Source organism: Diceros bicornis, chromosome 10 (genome assembly GCF_020826845.1).
Source record: "Diceros bicornis minor isolate mBicDic1 chromosome 10, mDicBic1.mat.cur, whole genome shotgun sequence".
Lineage (NCBI taxonomy): Eukaryota > Metazoa > Chordata > Mammalia > Perissodactyla > Rhinocerotidae > Diceros > Diceros bicornis.
In genome coordinates, this window is record NC_080749.1 from 68,705,031 (window position 1) to 68,731,962 (window position 26,932).

The window sequence follows — 26,932 nt, forward strand, 5'->3', positions numbered from 1 at the left end:
TGGAACAAACGTCTCAGTCCCTGAGCAGCAGAGTGAAGAGCCGTAGGAGGGGATGACCACTGTCAAGAATACTGTATTTACAGCAATCAATAGTTGCATTTAGAGAAGAAACCCGGGTAACATTAAGAGGCTTCCCACTGGCAGAAGTAGAGTGAGCTGCTGAGGCACTTAACTGCTGGAATCTGGGGATGGGTAAAGGTACCTCGTGGGCAGAAGTGGAGGAAGGCCACCATTTTCTTTTACCTGTGATGATCAGCAATCCCAGGGAACAGAGTCACTCAGAATTTTGTCACTTTTCCATTCCAGTGTGATAGGAAACGGGCTGTTGTCAGGTTTACCTATGTCTCAAGGACCTGGGGGTTGGGGTTTCTCTAGTCCACTGCTGCAGTGAGTAAAAGTCAAGAATCATTCCCAAAGAATCATTCCAGGTCAGACTCAGGGTAAATTCTTGAGACAGCAAATGTAGACATAACTAGATTAAAAGAGTTAACATATAAATTTGTAAGAGGAGGGCAAGCAGATGGCTAGAAGGTAAACCTAGAATCCTTCAGCCAGAGTTAGGGTTTCCAGTGACTTTTAGACAGTGCCCCTGGTCACTGGCATGGAAAGGACAGAGTCAATTAGAAAGGTCTACATGGAGAAGATACTTCTCATACAATTACTTGATTAATAACAGTTGATAACCACGTTATTAAAATATTTAAAATAAAGTACAATTTAAACTACATTTTTGTATTTAATTGTTATATAAAAATAAAGTTTTGCCAGCATAGGAAAAAGAGTAGCAAATCACTTCCAAGTCAGAAAAACTTACCTTTTTTTCTTTATTTTTTTATAGCTACTATGTGATTTGTTTTGAACTGGAAGCTTTCTATCAGCAACTATATAAGACACAGTGGTGGGGAGCCATAAATGAAATAGTCAACAATCTGAGGCTGAAGAGGCTTCCACTGACAGATGCTCAATTACATGAACAATATAAGAAAAAATTTGGTTTCAAAAAAGCTATGAAATGCAAGGTATATCAGTGGTTACCACATAATGTAGTGTACACTATATGTCTCAAACAAATTTTTTTCTTAGGGATAAATAGGTTAAATAAAGTCTTCAATATGAAATAAAAATCCCACATTTGAGCAGCTGAAAAGCTATACAGTTCTAGATTATAAATTTCTGGCAGAGTTACAAAACAACCTGTTAATGAACTGGATTGTGATTAACCTTAATAATGGCTAATATTTATTGAGTGCTTATTTTGTATGCCAGGCACTATTATAAATCCTTTCAAAAACTTTTTCAAGGTATTAGTACTATTGTTATTCCTGTTTTACCAATGAGAAATTTGAGGTGCCGTGAGTTAAGGATCTTTCCCAAACCACACAGCTGGTAAACAGCAGAGCCAGGCTTCAGTCCTGGGAACAAACCTAAGGAGCAAACCTGGCCTCCTGAGTCAGACCTCTACATTGCTTCAACAGCCTTGACTTGAGCTTCTGGAACTGATAAACTAAGTGGTGAGCTCACCAATTTCAAAGGATACACTGGTATTTACTTACCATTTATTTGTTTTAACGTCCATAAATTTTAAAATTTAATAACCTGTTAGTTGAATTTTAAAATATTAGGTATTCAGAATGTCGCAAAGAAAGCGTGACATTTTTACCTCTCCATTTTGAGACCCAGAGCAAAGGAGACAAACTGTATTTCCATAGCTATATATTTAAACTTTCTAGACTTCTAAATGAGATTGTTCTTAAATCAGAAAAGGAAACCACTGGGCTGGCCCGGTGGCTTAGTGGTTAAGTGCGCGCGCTCCGCTGCTGGCGGCCCTGGTTTGGATCCCGGGCGCGCACGACGCACCGCTTCTCCGGCCATACTGAGGGGGCGTCCCACATACAGCAACTAGAAGGATGTGCAACTATGACATGCAACTATCTACTGGGGCTTTGGGGGAAAAATAAATAAATAAATAAAATCTTTAAAAAAAAAGAAAAGAAAAGGAAACCAGTGATCTCCATTGGCTTTTAAAGTATTTCAGAAATATATTTGTCTACCCTGTTTTAATGGTCTCCAAAGAAGGATCTACAACTTCTCCCTAAAAAAAGAAGAAAAAAAAAAACTTTCCAAAAAGTATTTTTTAAAGTTCTCAATGTTTCTTTATAGCTCTAACAACTTTAATCATTGCCTAGTGAGACCACTTTCCTCATGGATTTTGTGAAAATTCTACTGTAATTGAGCACCAATCATGTAATTGTATTAATATATTTCATTGTCCTTTCTTTTCCTAAACCAAACTTCAGGTGAATTTTGAAAAAACTAATTCTGGTCTTCTTAATGATTTTAGAGCATCCCATTTGGTTTGAAGTCTGCTGTTGAAAGAGGATTATCTGCTGTTTTCCACACATTTAGCCGTAAAACCTCCAGCGCGACAATCAACGTCTCGGATGAGGCAGGTTACGCTAATTTCCATCACGCCGCTCTACACAACCGAGTTGCGATTATATGCCAACTGTGCAAAGCCAACTTCAACATCAACCAGAGACGCTTTATTATGTATAGCCAAGGTACGATACAGTCTTTAAATCTAAAAGGCTTCTCTTTTACTTACCCCTATTCAGCATTAAGAATGCATGTTGATTTTAGAGCAAGGTTCAAATTTGTTATTGGTGCCTAGAGCAAAGTTGAGGTTTTTGTTTCATTTATCCCAGAGGGGCTTCTTTTAGTTTACTATGAATCACATATTGCTCCCTTACGTAGTGTTATTTATTTGTTTATTGTGTCTCCTTCACTTGAATATATGCTCCATAAAGGGCGAGGATTTGGTTGACTTTACCATGGTATCCTCGTGCCCAGAAGGAAGCCTGGCATTAGTGGGTGCTCAGGAAGTAGCTGTTGAATGAATGCATGGGTGGTGAATGCACAACAACGTTTGATAATCACTCGCATAATTAATATACAGTGAGGTACCACAGAAATTCAGAGAAAAGGGAGATAGATAGAGATCCCAGCAGAACATCCCTTTTTTATCCCAGGGTTCTCATCCAGGGAATAGTTTCTACACACTACATAAACTTTAATAACAAAGAATTCCTCTATAATAATAATTTTTGAGATAAATAACCCCTTTAAGGCTAACCGAGTTTAAACTTTAAAAGGCATTTTTTCTGATTATTAGATAGACATCCATATTTACATATTCATTGGAATAAATGTAAGTAGTATAAAAATAATAAAGTTGAAAATGAAAGTGGAGAGTCTCCATAACTGAAGAGGGAAATAGAGATAAAACATCAGTCATGGCTGATGCAACAATATTGGCAATGAGAAATGTGATTTTATATTTTAACTAGGTCAGCTATCTTAATAAGCTGTGCTAAATTTGTGCAAACCAAAACAAAATGTTCTGCTTTAATCCTATTGACTAATAATAAATTCTGTACTGTATCAGTATGATTAAAGTGTTTTGATATAAGGTACTTCTATTACTCAATTAAAATATTCAATACAGAATGAACCTTGTTAAAATAGAGCACAAATTCAGCCAAATTTAAATGCAAGGGGTATAATTCCTAAAGCAATCTATAGATTCAACACAATCCCTATCAAAGTTCCAACAACATTTTTCAGAGAAATAGAACAAAGAATCCTAAAATTTATGTGGAACAACAAAAGACCCCAAATAGCCAAAGGAATCCTGAGAAAAAAGAACAAAGCTGGAGGTATCACACTCTCTGATTTCGAAATATACTACAAAGCTATAGTAACCAAAACAGCATGGTACTGGCACAAAAACAGACACACAGATCAATGGAACAGAATCGAGAGCCCAGAAATAAACCCACACATCTGTAGACAGCTAATTTTCAACAGGGGAGCCAAGAACATACAATGCAGAAGGGAAAGTCTCTTCAATAAATGGTGCTGGGAAAACCAGACAGCCACATGCAAAAAATTGAAAGTAGACCATTTTCTTACACCATACACAAAAATTAACTCAAAATGGATTAAAGACTTGAATGTAAGACCTGAAACCATGAAACTTCTAGAAGAAAACATAGGCAGTACGCTCTTCGACATCGGTCTTAGCAAACATATTTTCAAGTACCATGTCAGACCAGGTAAGGGAAACGATAGAAAAAATAAACAATGGGGACTACCTCAAACTAAAAGGCTTCTGCACAGCAAAGGAAACCATGAACAAAACGAAAAGACAACCTAACAATTGGGAGAAGATATTTGTAAACCATATATCTGATAAGGGGTTAATCTCCAAAATATATAAAGAACTCATACATCTCAACAACAAAAAAACTAACAACCCAATTAAAAAATGGGCAAAAGACCTGAACAGACATTTCTCCAAAGAAGATATACAGATGGCCAATAGGCACATGAAAAGATGTTCAACATCATTAACTATCAGGGAAATGCAAATCAAAACTACAATGAGATATCACCTCACGCCTGTCAGAATGGCTATAGTTAACAAGACAGGAAACAAGTGTTGGAGAGGATGTGGAGAGAAGGGAACTCTGATACACTGCTGGTGGGAGTGCAAACTGGTGCAGCCACTATGGAAAACAGTATGGAGGTACCTCAAAATTTTAAGAATAGAACTACCATACGATCCAGCTATTCCACTGCTGGGTATTTATCCAAAGAACGTGAAAACACATGTTACAAGTGCATAAAGATACACGCACCCCTGTGTTCATTGCAGCATTATTCACAATAGCCAAGACCTGGAAGCAACCTAAGCGCCCATCAAGAGACAAATGGATAAAGAAGATGTGGTATATATACACAATGGAATACTACTCAGCCATAAGAAACGATGAAATCCAGCTATTTGTTACAACATGGATGGACACTAAGGGTATTATGCTAAGCAAAATAAGTCAGAGGGAGAAGGTCAAATACCATATGATCTCACTCATAAGTAGAAGATAAAAACAACAACAAACAAACACATAAGGACAGAGATTGGATTGGTGGTTACCAGAGGGGAAGAGGGGAGGGAGGATGGCAAAAGGGATGATTAGGCACATGTGTGTGGCGAGGGATTGTAATTAGTCTTTGGGTGGTGAACACGACGTAATGTATGCAGAAATAGAAGTATAATGATGTACACCTGAAATTTATATAATGTTATAAACCAATGTTACTGCAGTAAAAAAACAATTAAAGAAAAAAAATTAATGCAAAGGGTAGCCTATTATTTAAAGATGTGTTATATTTTAAGCCTTTTTTGGTGTGAAAAAAATCTTTGGTAAATTAAAGTCTCTCTTTCATACTATGACAACTTGGATTTCCATTCTCTGAGAATTGGGTAGATTTTGAAGTATAGAAAATGTACAACTCTATTGGCAATGTCTGTGTGTTATTACTTACCCGACACAAACATCACAGCCCCAACTGTGAGTTTTGACCAGCCACCTGAAAGGCAGCATTTCCAGGTCTGCTGGGACACAATGTCAGGTGCACCATGCCCAGGTGGCTTAACCAAAAGTTACACTCGACCCTGTTTGATGTAGTCCTGCCATCTGTATCTAAACATTGTCATTTTGTTCTTATTCATGAATCTATTTTGACTAATTTAGGAAACTGCTATATATTAATAATCATGCTTCTATGTGTATTCCCTTTAAAACAGAGTCATCCAAAATGGACACGAAAAAAGAAAGAAATGGTGAGACATAAATAAAATATTTGGTGCATCTTAAAAGGTTATTGAATGTATTAAAACCTTTCTTATAGTATATAATCTGCAAAATGCTCTGTTTGAGAATATTGCATAATGAAGATTTGTATACATTTTGAAGTATAAATTTTTTCTACTCGTGGTTATTTTGTCATATTTCTCTTAAGTTTGGGAGGTTTTTTCTTTTCTTTTCTTTTTTTTTTTTTACTGTGGAATTTGCTGTCTTTATTTTTACAAAATCAGGCTCAAAAGTGGTTTTTACACCTTAAAAAAAAAAGCAGTTAATATAATTTAGATATGCTGCCACCTGGTGACAGTAACAAGCTATGAGGTCTGAGGAATGAGTCATTCTTGACTGAGGTAAGAGACTTGACATAAGTATTAGATATGGAGAAAAAAGAAAAATTTTTTAAAATTTTAAGAGGCTATACCTTCTATGTCTATATCTAAGAGGCTATACCCTCATACACTATATAAGATAATTCAAAAAGAGTTTATTTTTAAAGAAACTATTTACAAAGGCCTGAATTTTGTAAGGGGAGGGCAGTAGTTACTCAACAGCCATCTTCCACTGGTGGAGGAACGCAGCCCACCTGAGATGACCTCAGAGTGGGAACCTCTGAGAGAGGATAAGTAGCTTGATCTCATTCTCCTCCCTCCTCCAATCTCCTGCCAGGGTTCCCCACTGGCAGATACTGACAAGAAGCCAAAGGGCAGGGGATGCTAAATCTGCAGGGGAAGAGAGCAGGGAGGGTGGTGAAGGGAGGTGAGTGGGCCTGGAGGGGAAAAAGGATGCTTATCCCGCCCACCTACCCTGTAGGAATTTGCAATTGAGTAACAACAGTGCGCCTCCTACATTATTGCTCTCTCTCTCCTTTTTTTCTAAGTATCACTGATGGCTACCTTATAGAATATTATTTATTTGTTTATTGTGTCTCCCTCACTTGAATATAAGCTCCATAAAGGGCAAGGATTTGGTTTACTTTGCCATGGTATCCTCGTGCCCAGAAGGAAGCCTGGTGTTAGTAGGTGCTCAGGAAACAGTTGTGAATGAATGCACGGATAATGAATGCATGGATAATGAATGCAGGCGAGCATTTGACAGTCACTGGCATAATCAATTTGCAATAATGTCCTATAGAAATTCAGAGAAAAGAAAGATAAAAATGGCTTTCAGGTCCCAATAGAGCAGGGTTCTCAACCAGAGAATAGTTTCTTCAGACTACATAAACCCCTCCAGAACCTCCTTGATTCTAGCCTGTCTTAGGGCAGTGTTTCTCAGCCTCAGCACTACTGACATTGTGGACTAGACAATTCTTTGTTGTGGGGGCTGTCCTGTGCACTGTAGAAGGTTTAGTAGCATCCCTGGCCTCTACCAGTGACTAAATGCCAGTAGCAACCCCCACCTTCAGTTGTGACAACCAAAAATGTCATCAGACATTGCAAATGTCAGGGGCGGGGAGGGGGGCACTTTATCTCACCACCCCGGGATAAACTTTCAAGTATGTAGGAACCACCCAGAGATCTTGTTAAAATGCAGATTCTGATTCAGAGGGCCTAGGTAGGAGCCAAGATCCTGCATTTCTATTAAGTACCCTTTAAAGCAGTTAGAGGTGGATATAAGAACAGTACTCCTGCCCCTGTGTTGTGCTGAAATTTTTCTTTTTGGAGGAGGGTAGAGAGGAGAAGGAGAGGGTCAGTGGGGAGCCCAGTGTGGTTTAAAAAACTCTTCAGGTTATTTTGATGTTTCTCCTGCTGAGAGCAGCTAATTGCCTTTCATTGATTGAAATAGACCAACATGTTCTCTAGTCCTGTGATTAGGTCTCAGTCTTTTGGGGAGCCTGTGCTCCTGGAATGTTAACTTCAACTTGCTTCTCAGTCCCTCCCTGCCCCTTAGGTGGGTCAAGACGGCTAGAGGGAGCTGGAGATGGGTAGGTTAGGTTCTGATAAAACCCCAGCAAGTTAGGCTCTGGTCAAATAGTTTCTCCTGAGGCCAGGTCTTGTTAAGACAAACAGAATGCTCTGGTGTATTTCAAAATGGTTCCTTTTTCCCGCCCCCTGCTGGAAGCACAAAGGGATTTTTCTCTGGTATTCACTGTGAGGACCTGGTCAAGCTCCTGTAGGTAAAACTCACTAAAGCACGGGGGCTTCCTGTGACTGGGTCCCCCTGGAGTTTTAACTGGCAGACTTGCCCACACTGAGCCTCCAGCAATTTGTCAATTATAGTGCAGGTTTTTCCACCCTGCCACTGGTTCCTGTGGAGGTTTCTACTGCAGTAAGTTGTGATTCTCCATCTGCCTATTTCTTTCTCCAGTTTTGGGGGCAGCTTTTTTGCCCTGTCATTTCACTTCTCTAACGGATCTGAGAAAAGCTGTTGATTTTTCAGTTTGTTCAGCTTTTTACTTACTGTTTGGATGCATTGGTGACTTTTAAGCTCCTTACATGCCTGACCAGAAACCGGAAGACAAGGCAGTAATTTTAAATAAATAGATGTGGGTCAGATGTTATAGATTATCAAAGGCTATGGTGTAAAGCTTAGACTCCTTAGGCAGGCAGGAGGCCATTGGAAGTTTCTGAGTTGGGAGAAAAACAATGCTTCACTGAGGAAATACCATTTAGGCTGAGGAATAAATAAGAGTTAGCTAGACCCTGGTCAGGAAGCGTTGTTTGGGAGAAGGAAGCTTTCAGACAGCAGGAATAGCCCAGGGTGACCGGATAATTCATCATCCAAATCAGGGCGTTTTGAAAATGGAAGGGGCACTATTAATAATTATGCTGGGGCGACAGGCACAGACTAGTACTTTCCTGGGCAACCTGGGAGGGTCGTCACCCTACATTTGAGGAGCTACAAGAAGGCCTGTATGAAGAGAACAAGGTGTGTATATTGTGGGTATTTTGGGGGGAGGGGGTGGGTAGCTGGTGGTTCAAGTTAGGTTGGAGACAGTAGATCCTTCTCTTGTACTCATGATCATATGGCCTTGAGAAGCCACTGAAGAGTTTTAAGCAAGGAGGTGAAAAGATCAGATATACATTTTGAAAAAATGGATTGGGGAAGGGCAAGAACAAGGCGGGGATATCAGTGGGGAGGTGATTATGGCTTGGAGTAGGGTGGTGGTGGCAGTAGAGATGGGTTCTAGAGATATTTAGACTTGGTGATAGACTGGTTATGGAGATGAAATAAGAGGGTGTTGCCAAGGAGTCTTTCAGGTTTCTGGTTTGTAGAACTGGCTGGATGATGATATCCTTCACCAATTTAGGGAGCAATGAAAGAGGACCAGGTTTGGAGGGAAAGACAGCAGTTCAATTTTGAATATGTTAAGTTTGAGGTGGTGTGGGGAGGTGCCTAGTGAGATGCTGGAGATACAGATCTGGAGCTCGGAGAAGAAATCAGATCTAGAGACATAATCCTGGGAGTCGTCAACTTACAGATGGTAAATGAAGCCATTGAGAAGATAAAAAGGCCCAGGATAGAGACTTAAGGCTCATTTAGACTTCAGGATAATGAGAAGATCCCAAAGGACACTGCAAAGGAGTAGCCAGAGAGGTAGGAGAAAAATAGGAGGGTGTCATACCACAAAAGCCAGGGGAAGAGACTATTTTAAAGAGGAAGAAGTGGTTACGTTACTGTTGAAAAGTAAGATGAGAATTGAAAAACACCCACTGGATTTGGAGACATAGAGGCCTTTTGTGAGCATATTTTTTTTTCTCTTTCAAAGGATCTTATCTCCTACTACAAAAAATCTGAATAAAATGGAAAATAAACAAGAAATAGTTCATTTTATCACAAGACTATTTTACACATTGACTTAATTTTTCAAATATTTAATATTTTCAATGTTATTTATTCTTCTTAACTTATAAAGAAGTATTGATTTTTAATGATCAGACATCCTGAGTTAAAGTAGTACACAACTGCTTAAATTAATTCCTTTAGTGCTTATCTTGGAGCTTTTATATCACACAAGACTAAGCTCTATGGTTGGATATCAAAAAGGCATGTTTTTTAGGAATGTTAAATCTTTGACCACGGAAGTAATTATCCATCCATTCTAGGTCCAACACCTCTACACCTGGCTGCGCAGGCTTGCTCATTGGAAACAACCATCTGTCTACTCTGTTTCAAAGCTGATTACACGCTTTCAGAAAAAAGAGGCTGGATGCCAATTCACTTTGCGGCTTTCTATGACAATATCTGCATCATCATTGCTCTCTGTAGGAAGGATCCTAGTTTACTAGAAGCTGAAGCGACAGCTGAGTAAGTTATTAAGCAGTCATAAAAATATAAATTTCTGCTTTTATGGCTTGCCTCAAACACTGATACTAAAAGGAATGGTTATGATGATTGATTTGAAAGGCTATGTAAGGCTTACTCTGCTGTCCTTTCTGGTCACTATCTTCTTCTCCTACCACTTACCTTTAGAATTTATAAAAATGGGAACTTCTATTAACCTATGCATATTTTCTGGGAGAATAAGGAGTAAGCCCTAGGAAGTTTTTCCTGAACTTTCCCCAATGATATGGTTCTACAGATTAGTTTATCAGGTTAACTACTTAGTGCTCTAAAAGAAGCCTGAGACTAGGGAGGAGAAAGTTGCTCTAAATTGAACCCTGCACAACCAGGAGGCAGTCCAAGGACTCCAGACCAAAGTAGATAGGCCTTAGACACAGGAGAAATATCTAGTGGTAGCCAGAAGAGAAATACATTAAAAAGAAGAAAATAACTTTGCAATAGGAAAACTTCCAAAAGTCTTCTGTTTCACAATTTAGATGAGTACCAACCTTTATGGTGGAGGTATAACTTCTCCCAAGGGCACATTCTTGGCTAGTAATCTAAAGACCAGGTTATTATTTTGAATATCTGAACCTGATTTATCCATAGTTTCATTCAGATATTTCTGAGTCTTCAGATAACCTGTCTCTTCTTATTCAGTGAAGAAATTAATCCTCCCTCTTGGTTGGGGCAGAGATGTGTGTGGAAAAAGCTTCTGGGAATCCAGGGCCTCTGGCTACTCGATTATCAAACTAATAGAGTCTGGAAAGAGTCATGGAATGTGGAGACCTGAGTTCAGCTCCTGGTTCTGTCATATTTTGACAATGTGTCTTTGAGCAGAAGGGAGCTAAAAGACTGGGTGGATTATAAAAGGTTAAACAATTAGATATCAGAGGTAGAAGTAAGAAGCTATCTGTGACTTAAAGAAGAAGCCAAGGATTAGTGGAGAAGACAGTTACGAAGGTTGAGATCTATGTGGAGCTAATGAGGAGTGTCACCATGCTGGTGTGTATGAATATGGAGCACAAATGAAAGTATCACAAAGAACTGAGAGATCAGAACACAGACGGTAATTAGCATGACTGCTGAAGTCATTGACAATAGGGGGAGGCATGTTGGTGAGGTGATACATGAGCCAAGATGGTGGAAAAGGACCCAATTGGGAAGGGTGCAATGGCAATATGGAGCTGGGAAGGGTAATATAATTTATTTTACAGCATATTTTTCAAATGAGGAAAATCAGAGTGATGGTGTTGGAAGCAAAAGTAATCTTTATTCCTACCATTGAGTAGGAGAAAGCAAGCAACGGGAGAACAGTCTTGTTAAAGTAAAAAAGGGAGACAGTGAAGAGATGTTTACTCATAAAGGACAAGTTTCCCCAGGACCCAGGAAAAAGGGGATAGAGGAGAGGCTTGGGGCCAGCTGGAGAGAGGTGAGACTTAAGGACAGGCAGCAAGAGAAAGAAGTTTCACAAAGACAGGGAGGCGTGGGTATAAGGATAAAAAAGTAATGTTTGAGGCAATGTGATATGATGAAAAGAGAAGGAGAGGGAACTATGTATCAGGACTGTGCTAAGCACCTTATTCATCCCTTACACCAACACTGTCAGCTGATTGCTGTTACCCTCATTCTTTTACAGATGAAGAAAGTAACCCAATTTGCTTAAGGTCACATTGCTAGTCAATAGATCTATTAGTTAAGATACAGGTGAAGCTGCTGTGACAAAGATACCCCCAAATATTTGCAGTTTAAAGAAGATAAACATGTTATTTTTCATGAAATCTGGGTGGGTGGTCAAGGGTTGGCATAATGGCTTGACAATATCAGGGACCCAGACTTCCTTTTATTGCTTCTTCACATGTGGTTTCCATATCCTGGTACAAAATGGCAACTCCTGCTGTCATTATGCCTGCTTTCCAACCATGAGAAGAGAGAGAGAGGAAAAGTAATGGCATACACCTTTTCTCTTTAGGGAGTTGCCAGGTAACTTCTACTAACATCACATTGGCCAAACTTAGTCGTGTGGCCATACCTATCTATAAGGGAAGCTGGGAAATGTAATATTTGGCTGGATAGCCATGTGCCCAACCAAAAGATCTTCACTATCTAAAAAGCAGATAGTGGGTTTTTGAGAAAAACTGTTAGTTTCTGCCATGATAAGGAAGCTGGGATTTGAGAACTGAACATGAAGTATAAAGAAATGGATTGGAACACTACCTGAGCCTCAGTTTCATCATTTGTAAAATGGGCTGATAATACTTGCCTTGCCTTTTCCTTCACTCATAGAGTAGTTGTAGAGGAGATAGAGGAGTTCTTATTCTAAGAACTTCGTGCATTATCAACTTCTGAACAAATTATAAGGCATGATAATTAAGTTGGGAGGGAGGGTAAGGACAGCCAAGGCAAGGGAGGCCAATCTGCTGACATGTGGAATGTACAGAACAATAACACGTAAGGAGGAGAAGGTGAGGGTACAAATCAGACTTCCTCCAACAGCAATTTGGGTAGTTTTACAAAAAGCAACTCTGACACTATGTGTGTGCTCTTATTATAACATGTTCTTTGATTTTTAGGAATCAGTGTACTCCACTCTTACTCGCTGCCACTTCAGGAGCACTGGACACTATCCAGTACCTATTTTCTCTGGGTGCTAACTGGAGAAAAACAGACATTAAAGGAAATAATATAATTCATTTATCAGTGCTAACCTTTCACACAGAGGTCCTCAAGCATATAATAGAGTTAAATATTCCTGAACTCCCAGTTTGGAAAACTTTGGTTGGTGAGTATAGAACACATAATCTCATTATAAATAAATGATCTGATTAGTATTCAGTTTAATTATTGATACTCTGAAACAGAGCAAATAAAATAATGCATGCATATATATATATATTTTTTTTATAATTTTATTTATTTATTTTTACCCCAAAGCCCCAGTAGATAGTTGTATGTCATAGCTGCACATCCTTCCAGTTGCTGTATGTGGGACGCGGCCCCAGCATGGCCGGAGAAGTGGTGCGTCGGTGCGCGCCTGGGATCCGAACCCGGGTCCCGCACGGACCCGCAGCGGAGCGCGAGCACTCAACCGCTAAGGCACGGGGCCGGCCCCTGCATGCATATATTTTAAACATTTAAAAATCATGAAATAAACATTTTTGAGTTAAAACTAGAAATGCAAATCATACTGAAGTATTTTTGTGTGTGCAAAAACAGTTTTATTTCTAAATTAAAATAAAAGAATAATAACCAAAACAGACTATATTTTACACAATTATATTTATTTTTATTTTCCAACTTTCTCCAAAAGGAAATTAAAATTTGAATGGAAAAGACTCCCTCCAATTTATTCCTCACCTCCTAATTTTAGAGACAGATTCAGCAACATCTTTCCTCATATTTTGATAAATATTTTGTGAAAAATTCTGTTCGAGATTTTTTTCCAAATTTGTATTCAATCTAGATAGAAATATGATAAAAGTAAGGGTTACTAGGAAAACTGAACGTACACATCTCATTTTGCTCCCTCCCAAGACCCCACTAGAATTACATAGAGATTAAACAATAATAACGCCAGCAGCAAACAAGCATTCAAGAGAAAACAGGAAAGGATACAACAGTGATGAAACGTTGGAAACAGATAGGCAAGTCTTAGAACTTAGCAGACGGGAGAAATCATTCCAAGCCAACAGTGGGAAAGCTGAGAACCTCTCCGACTCACACCATAAATCCTCAGTAGACTCAAGAACTGGCTGTGCCAGTGAAGCGTGCTCTCTGCAGAGGCTAACCAGGAAGGACTTGAAGATGCTAACGGGAGAATTCTCCCCAACAAAACAGCAAACTGGGAGTCTGACCCAAGAGAAAAGCAAAGGGAATTTCAAAGATGATAGCAAAGGGAAGCCCCAGAACAGAAACTGTGTACCCAGGCCAAAGGGAAATATGGGAGGAATTACCCATAGGTACAAAGAAAACTAAGCAAATGAAATAAAATGAGGCAATTATTGCCTCCAGGGAAAACAAAGGAGATGCAACTATAGTACACTACAGTGCTTAGCTGTGAATAATATCTGTATAGGCATTGTAATTAAGTATTGAATATTCAGTTAACTAAAAATTATAAATATGGGGAAGGGGAAGCAGAGAAAATGGCAGAGCAGTGTTGAAAGAGCTACTTTCTCATTTAGCACAACATGAAGTCATAATCGATGATGTCTAAAAGCGATATAGCAAAAGGTAACAGGGTATATAAATATTGAGAAATATGGAGATATGTAAATCACAGAAGGTCTAGGGAAGGAGTCCAAAGTTGTTATACCTGGAGAGAGGAATCAGAAAAGTGGAGAGGATGGGGCAAAGAATCACTATATTTTGCTGTAGGCCTTTTAGTAACACTTAACTCTGAATCATGACCATGTACTACTTTAATGAAATAAAAACTAAAGCAAAAAAGGAAACAAATTGGAGAATGAGAACTGATATTTTTCCCAACAACTCATTTGGGATGGGATAAGATATATTTAAGATTTTCAAAGTAGAATGGTCTACTGATTCAAGAAGTCTGAATAACTGGTTTCAAAACTGGCTCAGTAACTGATTCCCAGAACATCAGGGTACCAGGAACACATTCCCAGAACATCAGCCCTAAGAGATACTGGAAAGTGTTTTCAATGTTTATTTGTGTACATATATATCATTATATCTTAGTCTTTTTAGGAGGAACTAAGACGACCATCCTGTTAGTTTTAATGGAGTAACATATGTGAAATACCTTAATAATAGGAAGCTCCACCCTCTAACGGGAATAGCCTAATGGCACAAAAAATTCCTGACAGCCACTCCTTCCTACAGCCATTGTTGGGAAGTCCTGATAACGACACAACACAGCGATGACCAGTGAGCATCTGGCCACTGCTTCTTTGCTTTGGGCCCTGGAATAGCTCTCCCTCCTCACACTGCCCATTTCCACCATGAGCAAAAGAAGAATTAGAATTTATTAGAAGTCTGTAGGATTAGCTCTTGGAGTGGAAGGTGAATTTTAAGAGAGAGCACCATAGAGTGATCTAGCCAAGGTTGGAGTTAAAACCAGATTTGTTATTATAGGGGCTGGGTGAAAAAAGATGAGGAAAGGCTACTTCTACATGGTTTTTCTTGCACCATAGACATTGTTTAGAAGCAGATATGTTTGTATTGTCTCCTGTCTGGAGTATAAGTTCATTCAAGATTTTTTAAAAAGTATCCTCTTCACACACAGGAAACGTATAAAGCCTCATATGTGATTTAATGGATATTAACTTTTTATTGACAATAATGTAGTTTACTTTGCCATCCTTGAAAACTCATATTCAAATTTTGTTCAACAACTGATTTCAGGCAAGAGAGAGGTGTACCATTTTCCAAGTGAATTTGAACCATGTAACCAGGCAATCTAAGTCATTCAGATCAAAGATAAAGAATTTCAGAATTTTTTATACTCATTATATAGATTATAAACCTCAAAATCATGGGTATATGCAATCTTTTCAAGCCCCTCACATGCACAGAGGGGAATTTAATGAATGTGGTTGGTGGTGATGGTGGTGATTCAACTCATGGCTTCGCTTGGCTTGTACAGAAAGAGAATCAATCATTCCATTTCCTCTTGTGAAATTACTTGTATTTTTCTGTTGAATACTTACCAGAAATGTTGCAGTGCGAAAGCTATAAACGAAGGATGATGGCTGTCATGTCCTTAGAAGTAATTTGCTTAGCAAACGATGGATACTGGAAATATATTTTGGATGCCGGTGATGTAAAATCTATTAACTATCTTTTGCTTATACTGTTTTATATAGAGCTATATTATATTTAGTCAATCACTTTAAAATGTATTTTTAATTGTGAAGGACACTTTCTAGTTGATTTTAAGTTTCTAGTTTTCATTTTTCTAAGATCACTTCCTTTACCTGTCAACCTTATATTTTATTTTCCATATGAAAGCTACACATCAAAAAACTAAATCCCATTTCTCTAAAAGTTTGCAAACTTAAAGATCATACTAAATTACTTTGCCATACTACCTCTTATATTTACTTTTACTTAGAAATTATCCCTATTCTGTATTTGCACAATTTAATTTATTAACGATAGCAGTTACAGTGTCAGGTCTGGGCTTGTAACTAGCTCTGTATTTAGAACTTAGGCTGATTGCTTACCCTCTGTAAGCCTAACTTTCTCATTAATAAAATGGTTCCTACCTCATAGGGTTGTTTTGAGAACAGCACCGTCCAATATAACTTTCTGAAATGATGGAAGTGTTCTGTCTGCACTGTCCATTATGGTAGCCACTACTCTAATATGAATATTGGGCACATATGAGATGCTTCATAAATATTTGTTGAATGAATAGATGAATGAATGAAAAAATTATTATAGGTAGTCCCCTAAGGTGTTCTTAAAAACACGTACGAAAGCTCTTTGTCCAAAAAGTGAACCAAACAAGTCATGAGGAAGGTTTCATTTCGGGTAGCTACATACATACATATATACATACATACATACCTCCCTCCCTCCCTAATTATACCCATAACATTTCCCAGCATTTTGTGTGTGCTCTATATTGTGGTCTTTTCTTTCACATTGAACTGATGTAAGTGTAACAAGCATCCAACTGAAGCCATATTTTCTATTTTCACCATGCCCAATGATTTCCATCTTTGAATCAATTGTAATTAATGAGGCGAAGATTGCTTTTTACAAGAATCAGCACTTTTTGTTTTTCAGTTGCTTGTATAAAATAGGGGTAAAATATTAGAAAATGTTCAAATAATTTCACAAACACTGCCACACAAATTTGATGCAATAACCAAAACTGAACTCGACCATATGGTTGCTCAAAGAATTTATTTATCAATGATGTTAAGCCAAAATTCAGTGTTTCAAAGGTGCCTTAGTGTTAGCAATATGAAATGTATGAATGTGTGTTGTGTGAAAATCAAATGAGTGAACAATGAGAGCTGCCTATACTGTAGACAAGACAGAAAAGTGCATTCATGTAGTTTCAAATGATAATTTTATAAATATTTTATAGAATCATTTGCTAATTATTTATATGGCACTGCCCATGAACATTATTTAAATTTTATCATGATAAATTGACTACAAATGGTTACAAATAATTCATGCATTTTCTTGGTTTCTTCACTGCAGGCACCATTCCTGCCTTAATCAATCTATTAAAAGGTTCCAAAATAGAATTACAGTGCAAAACAGTTGGGTTATTGAGTAATATCTCAACCCATGTGAGTGTAGTGCATGCTGTAGTAGAGGCAGGAGGCATTCCAGTTCTGATCAACCTACTGGTTTCTGATGAACCTGAACTTCACTCTCGCTGTGCTGTCATTCTATATGATATTGCTCAACTTGAAAACAAGGATGTTATTGCCAAATATGTAAGTTCTTTTCAAAGAACATCATTTTGACTGACAGTCATTCCCTTATATAGAAGCTAGAAAGATACATACCCATGTTATTATGCAGTGGCAAAACTCTCAGAGAAGAACTCCAATCTCAATGAGGATGGCAAAGAGCAAACCTGCCACAATCCCATAAGTGCTAAAAGTAAACAAGAGCAAGACAATACAGAGCAAGCACAGCAAAGGCGTGAGCTTCAGCAGAGTTTCCAGCTCCCCATCCCCAAGTCTCATAAGTAACACAGTGGGCCCAGATGGATGCTACTTGCACACTGGGTTTGTGTCATATCTGAGGAACCTTGAGCTTAAGAAACCTATTACTTTGGTAGCAACCAGTAAGCAAGCCTGTTCTTTGTCTGGAAGGAGACGTAACCACACCTCTCAAGATTGCTAGCTACATAAAAATCCTGAGGAATGGCTCAGGTGAACGAGTTGTTACAATCTTGATGCACTCACAGTACAGGTAGGAGTGCAAGAGACCCAAGGAGGACTGTTTCTCAACAAAAATATCTGGTAAAACTGTCACCTGGGATAACGTGGAAGGCAGGCCAAGTGCCCACTTAGCTCTAGAGGATGTGGTTGCTTCTTGCTATTTAGGAGAAGAAAGTACAAGAAACCCTACCATTTTGGCTATTTCCCTTCTGGCTGGGAAATGTCGTCTAATTGTGTAGCAGAAAGAATTAGAAGAAAATTATTTTTTGTGAACACTAAGAAATCTTTGCTATGCTGTATTTCCTCACATAAAACCCACCTTATTATGCCTGCTAATGTTTTATATTTAAGATCTTTTAATATATTTTATAGGTAAGATTATTTTTATAGTCTTCTTCAGGTGACACTTCTTCATTATGGATTGAGTCATTTAGCCCGATAAAATGTACCCTTTTTGTCAAGTGTAATACGTTTGCCCTGAATTCTAGCTTGTCCAAAATTATGTTTGTGATCTCTGTTTCCTTTGTGCTATCATGTTTAATTTGGCTTTGCCCATCCTTTTCTTTTTAACTTTTCTGAGTCATTTTATTTCTTGTTGGTGGGTCAACATTTGGAAACTATATTAGAAATACAGACACCCCCAGGCCCACCTCCAGAGTTAGTTAGTCTAAGTCATTTAGACCTTATAATCTCCAATGATTCTGATAATTACCCTGAGTTAGGATAAATGTGTCCCTTGTATGCAGTATATTTAGGTTTTGCTTTGTCATTCACTTTTCATTGAGTATAGTTCATTGACATTTATTGATGTGACATGTTTAATGCTAGTTCTGTCATATTTATTTATTTAATATTTACTTGATCTTCTACTGTATGATCAGTGTTTTCTTTCTCTTTTTTTCTTTATCTTTAAGTCTGGGACTTACACATCAATGTTATTTACCTATTTTTCCTGAGAACTGGTGTAACTTTTCAACATGCACATTCATCTTCTTTTATTTTTGGAATGTTTTCTTGAATTCATATCTTTAAATATTTTTTTCTCTAGTATTCTTTCAGTTCATTCATACCAGTACTTTTTGAGAGTTTATCATATGGCAGGTACTATTCTAGATTCTGGGGTTATAGCAGTGAACAAAACAGCCCAAATCCCAGCCTTCATGGAGGTTTTATTCTAGTTAGGGATAACAAGGCAAATAAGCCAAGTATATAGTAGGTTAGATGAGAATAGGTGTTAAGGAGGATAATAAAGCAGGGAAAGGGGAGAGGGGGAGCTTGGTGAAAAATATTTCACTAAGAAGTTGGCATTTGAGTAGAGACCTAAAGTAGATGAGGAAGTGTGCCATGTTCTTCTGTTTCAAAGAGCATTCTAGGCAGACAAAATGAAGTAAATGAAAGTAAAAAAGTAAATGTAGTGGGAGTGTGCCTGGCATGTTCAAGGAATAGCAAGAAAGCAAAGGTAGCTGAGAAGAGAGAAACAGGAAACATTTCTAGCTGAGTAATGGTGGACCACATCATGTAGAGCCATGTGAGCAATTGTTAGACACCTTGGCTTTTACTTTGAGTATGTTAAGCTAGTGAATGATTTTGTTCTAGGAAGTTCCATGAAGAAATTTACATCACTCTACCTTCTGTGTTGAAATAGGCAGGCAAGGGTGGATGCAGCGAGACTAATAAAGAAGCTAATGCAATAATCCAGGTGACAGACAGTGGTGTCTTGAACCAGGGTGGCAATAGTGGAAGTGGTGAGAAGTGATCATATTCTGTATTACTTTTTGAAAATTGAGCCACCAGGATCTGTGGGAAAGTTGAAAGATCTGGAGGGAACTCAAAGGAGACTAAGAAGGAATGGCCAGTGAGGTAGGAGGAAACCTTAAGAATCTGTTGTGCTATCAGCCTAATGAAGAAAGTGTTTCAAAGAGGAGAGCACGATCAAAGAGGAGAATAGTGTCAAATGCTATTGTAAGATCAAAGTCAAAAATTGACCACTGAATTTATTGACCATTGAATTTATTGATCACTGAATTAAGTGACCACTTCTCTTTAGGAATGCCAATTATTTGTGTATTGTATCACCTTTTCCTTTCTCATCTATCTATCATTTTCTCTCTAGTCCTTTTCCACTCATTGGTTCACTTTATTTCACTTTTTCTCAATCCCCTCCTCCTTGTCCCTTGCTACATTTTTTAGCATTGTTTATTTTTGTGTGGATTACAATTTGGCTTTTATATCTCTCCACATTTTTCCTGAGCTTTTCTCGCACTTGTTTTATCCTCCCTTGTCTCAAAAAATATTCCCTGAGCGCTGGTGTCTCTCCTGTGCTCTCTTGTTTTATAGAGGTGATTACTTCATTAATTTTTTTCATTGATAATAATATACCTCTTTTGGTTACAATTTTCACCTACTTTGTGGCAGTGTTTTTCTGATGAGCATATGTCATTTGTCATAAGTTTTTCCTATTTTTTTTCTTATAATATATTTGGATAGATCCTACTTTAGTTCCTTTTTGACCATTATTCATCTTTGAATTAGGGGAGTTCTTTCTGGTCCAGCTATTTGTAGGAAGTGTATGTGGGAAGGGGCCCAGATCCATGTTCTGAGCTAGCAAGAATACGACTTATGCCACATGGTTGTATGTATAGGTCCTTTCAGCTTTACTTTTCCCTAGCCAACAGAGACTGGTGCATAGTACCTCACAGTATAGATTCTATTTCCTCCACAGTGCGAAGCCCATGTCTTCCTTTTTACCTCACGAATAGACTACTTCTTCCAAACATATCTTGTTGGTATGATTCCTTATTCATCTTTGCCTTCCTTAACTTTTGAAATTTATGCCAGATTGGTCCAGGAAACAGCTTGCTGCCATCCTGCGTACCCATTTCTATTGTTCCAGACAGGGAATTGTGTGTTTCTTTTTCCGCTCCTCAAGGTGGAGCCACTTATTTTGGAAAACTGTGCTCTGCCAGCATTTCCTGTGGCCAGTGGCCATGGGAGATCTCTCTCATCACTGCTTGAAACTCATATACCTTTATTACGGTTCAACATTACAGATGTCTCCTAGCTTTATTGAAAATAAGGTTACATTTCTGTTTCTGTTTCTTATCTTCCTTAATACTCTTGCATTATTTCTGTTAGTAGGGAGAAATGTCATCTTTGCTCTATTTAAAATTACAAAATTATTTGTTGTTAGTGCCGTGGATTCTGACTCCTAGTGGCCCTGCGTACAATGGAGCGGAACCCTGCCCTGTCTTTTGCGCCATCCTTTCCCCTTCTGGCGCTATATCAGACAATGCTCTGCTGCTATTCACAGCGTTTTCATGGCCAGTTTTTTCAGAAATGGGTGACCAGATCCCTCTTCCTAGTCTGTCTTAGTCTGGAAGTTCCGCTGAAACCTGTCCTCCATGGGTGACCCTGCTGGTATTTGAAATACTGGTGGCATAGCTTTCAGCATCACAGCAACACGCAGCCGCCACAGTATGACAACACACAGACTGATGATGTGGTTTCCTGCCCAGGAAACGAACCTGGGCCGAGGCAGTAACAGCACTGAATCTTAACCTCTAGACCACCAGGGTTGGCTGGAAATTATATTCACGTTTAAAAATAATATTTTGTGTTGCACAAATATAATTACCAATTACCACTGCAATGTCTACAATGGCAAATATTTCCAAGTGGGCACTGTGTTCAATTGATCTTACTCAGCTGCTTCCCTTTTTAGGTATTTATTAAATGTTACAATGAACTTGCAGCCTCAATTTATTTTGGTATAGAAGAGGCTATTTTAAAATATATTTATAGGATACTTACTTTAATATTAAAGCATAAGATATGCTCAAAGTTGTATTAGCTGTCATTTAATGTGCCATATCAGTAGACACATTTGTTTGTGGGCAATCATTCTCTCCTAAATAAGCAGATATTTACAGTAAGAAAGATTACAGACTTGTGTTTTTAAAAATAATTGCATACATCTTAAATAAATTCAATTGTAATTGATTTTTTTGTTTATTTTTAGAATGGAATCCCAGCTCTAATAAATCTCTTACAGTTAAACATAGAAAATGTGCTAGTCAATGTAATGAACTGTATACGAGTATTATGTATGGGAAATGAAAGCAATCAAAGAGCAGTGAGAGACCATAAAGGCATCCAATATCTTATCACATTTCTCAGTTCTGATTCAGGTGAGGCTCTGTTTCTATATTAGTTTAAAGTGACCAGATATATTAAGTGAAGCAAACACAGGTTTGGACTCATCCTATATGAACAGATGTCCTGGATTTATCTTAGAACGGATCTAGACACATGTAATATAACTTAAAAACCTGGAATACTTAAATTTAAACTGCTGGGTTTATAAAAGGAATCGACGCTCAAAGCCCTAGTTTTTGAAGAATGTTTAATTAGACATTTTTATAATGGAAATATTGGCATGAATAATGAAAATAACGCAGTCAATATGCCCAGGGACTCAAGTAGATGTCTCCTTGTGTGAATAAAACACATATTGATCATTGGAAGTTATTTTTCAAGTTACAGCATTGACTTCAGATTTGCTGTTAGATATTTGATACCAAAATTCAAGGTCATCAGGTCATTAGGGTAATTATCAGACTCTGAAGTGCATATCAGTACCAAGCACACCAGAAGCTCTGAGGTAGTTTCTGCAGCCACTGCAAATGGTCTGTTAGGTTCTGTAAGAATTATCTCATTCCAGGGAGCGTACACATAACAGTGTAAGCTTCAAATCTATGGTTTTCCCCAAATTTGGGGGAGATAAAAAATTGGAGAAAAGCTTGTCTGTTTTTCTTCCTGCTCAGTTTATCATCTGTTTTTCTGTTCTAATTCTCTAGGAATATATACAGAATAAACATGTTGGTTAAAATCTAAGACAAGGTTATGGATAAGAGATTGTTGCAGAGGGCATTCTTTTACTGTAGAACTTCAAATTTAAGCATTTTCTAAGAACCTCTATCATGTAGTGAAATCATTTGAAAGTCCTTTCCCTTCATTACAAATTCCTAAGGTCATCTGGTCTAAGTTTCCCTCCATCACTAACTCTGCTCTACCTTGATCATCTAAGAAAAGCATTAGAGAGAGCCAACTTGTATGCATATTTTAACCATAGAATTTTTACTTATTTACAGTTGTTCTTTATTCTTTGTGTTTTATCTTCTTAATTAAAATTTAAAAAGACAAGGACTAGGTCTATTCTTTGTCATCCTCCCAACCTCAGATGCTTGAACAGAGCACAAATTATAGAGGCAATTCGAATAAACAAACAATAAATGAATTCATGAAAGAAAGCTACAGAAATAAATTATTGGAATCATTTCTTTTTTTTTTTTTTTCATAATTTTATTTATTTATTTTTTCCCCCAAAGCCCCAGCAGATAGTTCTATGTCATAGCTGCACATCCTTCTAGTTGCTGTATGTGGGACGCGGCCTCGGCATGGCTGGAGAAGCAGTGCCTCAGTTTGTACCCGGGATCCGAACCCGGTCCGCCAGCAGCGGAGCCCGCACACTTAACCGCTAAGCCACGGGGCCGGCCCGGAATCATTTCTTTTTTGGGCTCTTGCCTTATCTGAAACCTACATTCAAGTGATTTATCCTATATTGTAATCTATATCATCTCCTTACTCCAAGGAAGATAAAGAACTTAATTTTGAAAAAAATTTTAATTATTTTTTCTCTCCATTTATAATTTATAAATGCTACATTTATAATTTTAGTGCTTTAACAAATAATTCTCATGGATGTTAGCTGGGCTGTTAAGTTGTAGAGGATCACAAAGGAATTTTATTTATTCCAACATCTTCCTAACCATTCTATAAGATTTTATACATTAAGGTAAAATGGCCCCAAAGTAGATTCACATGTAGTTTCTTGAGACTATAGATTTGTTAACATCTCCTTAGTCTTAACCTCTATCTCCAGGGGTTCCTCAACCTTTGCTGTGTTTGGTTGGTTTTAGGCCTTTGCTTCATCCATCTTTAGCTGCCTGTTTTATACTCTTCTACAAATGTATGCCCATGCATGCATGTTTTCATTCCTACAGTGCTTCTGATTTCATCTTTTTCTACGGCACACAATTGTCCTGGTTTGTGTTATTAACAAAAGTTTATATGACATCACTATGGAAATTCAAATATGTAACAGAAAGCATACAAAATGCTTTTCAGCTCCAAATTGACTGAGCAAAACTTAAAAAGCACGTCATCCTTCTTAGAATGATTATTCACACATTTCACTGAAGAAATGTGTTTTCCCCAGACTCCCTGGGATGTTATGTAATATACAGTATATGTACGCATTACCTTCTAAAATCTGAAAACTTTGGAATTCTGATCCCAAGAGTTTTAGACTAAAGACTACCTCCATCATTAGGCTTATTCTCTCCAACTCTTCAATTTGGAGCTCCTTGAGCTTCTATTCTCGGTCTGCTGCTTGTTTTTGACACAGCATGCTCTACTTAAGCAGTCTTACTTACTCTTGAGAACTTTGTTATGGTTATAATCTGTTCTTCCCAGCTCTCTCTCCAAATCCCTGACCTCTCCTCTGAGCTTTAGCACTACTTTGGATTATTGAGGTACTAAGTGAAGGCAGCCCTCTCCCTTTAGAATTTAGATCCAATTGATAAATAGACACAGAAATCAAATAGAGGTTGAAACTTCAGCTTTATTGCTGGAAAGCTTGGTTTAAGAAAACAGCAAAAAGATAGTGCCAAAAAGAACCTAAACTATGCATTTGCAGCCTCACTCTTCAAACTAAGAAATTATGTAACTCACTATTCCTTTTATGGGAAGAATGAATAACATTCCTGAGTGGGAGATGAGAGCAGGAATTGCTACTTTTTGGACTGATGCAGGAATATGGGGTAAAAGAAAGAACGGCTCCCGCAACACTCTCTTAATTTTGTTAACCTATTGTGCTTAACAGCATTCCCAGTATTACTAGAGCGATCAATCTAAAATGCAAAGTTGACCATATCTTTCCCCTCCTTTAAATTATTCAGTGGCTCTTTATCCCCTAGGATAAAGTTCATATTTCTATCATAGCCTATAAGCGCTGCTAACCTTCATACCTCAAAAGGAAATGACCTTCCTATCACGTCCTATCACTCCCTTCCTCTCTCATTTTACTCTCAAGTAACACTGAACTTATTGCTATTTCATACTTCTGGCCTTTGAGCTTGTTCCACAAGGTCAAGAACTTTGTTTTGTTGGTTCATCACTCTTTCTCAGTGCCTACGACAGTGCCTGGCATGTAGTAGCTACTCAATAAAATGCTGAATAAATGATTGAATGAGGATAATATTCACAACAAAAAAGTTAATATATTTAATATAAAGTGTATATGGATTGATATGAACAATAAGGCCTTAACAGAGAGATAATTAACCTGAATAGTCAGTCTATGAAAAAACAAATGCTAGATTTAGAGAGTCTGGCTGCTTGAATCTAAAAACACCTTTTTGCACAGTTTTGACTTTTGGAAACATATTGCCGTCTTACATATTAAAAAAGGAATTAATGGGCCGGCCCCGTGGCTTAGCGGTTAAGTGCGCGTGCTCCGCTGCTGGCGGCCCGGGTTCGGATCCCGGGCGCGCACAGATGCACTGCTTCTCCGGCCATGCTGGGGCCGCGTCCCACATACAGCAAGTAGAAGGCTGTGCAACTATGACATACAACTATCTACTGGGGCTTTGGGGGGAAAATAAATAAATAAATAAAATCTTTAAAAAAAAAATTAATTAAATCTGCAAGGTACAAGGGGGATATTAAAAAAGAATACAAACAGAAACAAATGAACCCAATTGTATTTCAAATGCCTTACTAACTAGATTTTAAAAAAATGAATACAAGTAACTTTTGAACACAGTGCTTTACTATGTAGCCTCGGTCTAGGGGAGGAAAAAAACTGCAAACATATCTTGAATTCTTCTTAGTGGATTTGTATTTCATAGTGATATGGGTGAAACAGCTCTAAACCTGTTTTATAAGTATTACAGGACTGAACAAATAAACAATGTGTTGATATTATTGGGTTCTCACTGTGAAAAGAAATACACAGAATGTGGGAAGGCAATCAAGAATCCTGTGGGGTTGGACTGGAATTGGAAAATTGGAAATATATATATTTTCCTAGTCTTGTCTGTTAAGAGAGTCTAGAAGCAATGATACTCCAGTAGCACTGAACATACCTAGTACCCAAATCACAATTTCTAAATACCATTCCTCATTAAAAGGAACCAGAGCTTCTTGGAGAAATGGTTGATTCCAGGGCTGGGGCAGAGCAGGTCTGGTGAGTCTGAAACATCATATTGTGACAGAAAGTAAGGAAATGCTAAAAAAAACCTGATGGAGGTATATCTAAAGGACACAGGGGCCAACTTGAAGGGGCTCCCACTGGCCCTTCAAGTTGGACAGTCTTGGACAATTGCCAAATCTTGGACAATTTGAGTATCAACACAAATAAGGAAATTAATGGATTATAACTCATTGAACAAAATAGAAATCCAAGAGCTCATCTTGATGATAATTGGATAAACAAGAAAATAAATAAATAGGGAAGTAGGGAGAGCTCTTCTTTATAGTAGAATGCCAACTGATAAATGTGAAGGGAGTGGTAGATTAGGAAAATTAATATTTTGCAAACATCATAGTAGATTGGTTAGAGCAAAAATCAATTGTTGATAAATCTTAGAGAAGTTCTCTAACTTATTTTTGCAACTTTTCTGTAAGTTTTAAGGAGAACAAATGCAACTGGCTAATAAGCATATATGAAAATGTTTAGACTCACCAGTAACCCAAAATACAAAATAAAATGAGACAGCCCTTTTTGCCTATCAAATTAGCAAAATTTATTTATGTATTTATTCTTAATGAAAATATTTATACTTAAAAAGAGACAGTAACACTGATACCTCTCATACTCTGATTATGGAAGGGTAAGATGCTATTGTCATTTTTGAAATGCAATTTACTGGGATGTATTGTTATTCCAGTAATTCCTGGGACTCTATACTAAGGGAAAAAAAAAAATACAGACAGGAAGGAAATTACCTTATGTGCCAAGAT

The 26,932-nt window shown here is 37.8% G+C and overlaps 1 protein-coding gene across 1 annotated transcript in view; it reads left to right on the forward strand.

The window, feature by feature from the left end:
• ANKAR (ankyrin and armadillo repeat containing) overlaps positions 1-26,932 on the forward strand; it is a 69,996-nt gene that overhangs the window by 16,373 nt on the left and 26,691 nt on the right. Inside the window, exons 5-11 of the mRNA XM_058549408.1 lie at positions 839-1,019; positions 2,342-2,561; positions 9,752-9,953; positions 12,542-12,750; positions 15,647-15,751; positions 17,154-17,395; positions 21,867-22,035. Coding sequence (XP_058405391.1) covers positions 839-1,019; positions 2,342-2,561; positions 9,752-9,953; positions 12,542-12,750; positions 15,647-15,751; positions 17,154-17,395; positions 21,867-22,035 — 1,328 coding nt within the window. The remainder of the gene's footprint in view (positions 1-838; positions 1,020-2,341; positions 2,562-9,751; positions 9,954-12,541; positions 12,751-15,646; positions 15,752-17,153; positions 17,396-21,866; positions 22,036-26,932) is intronic.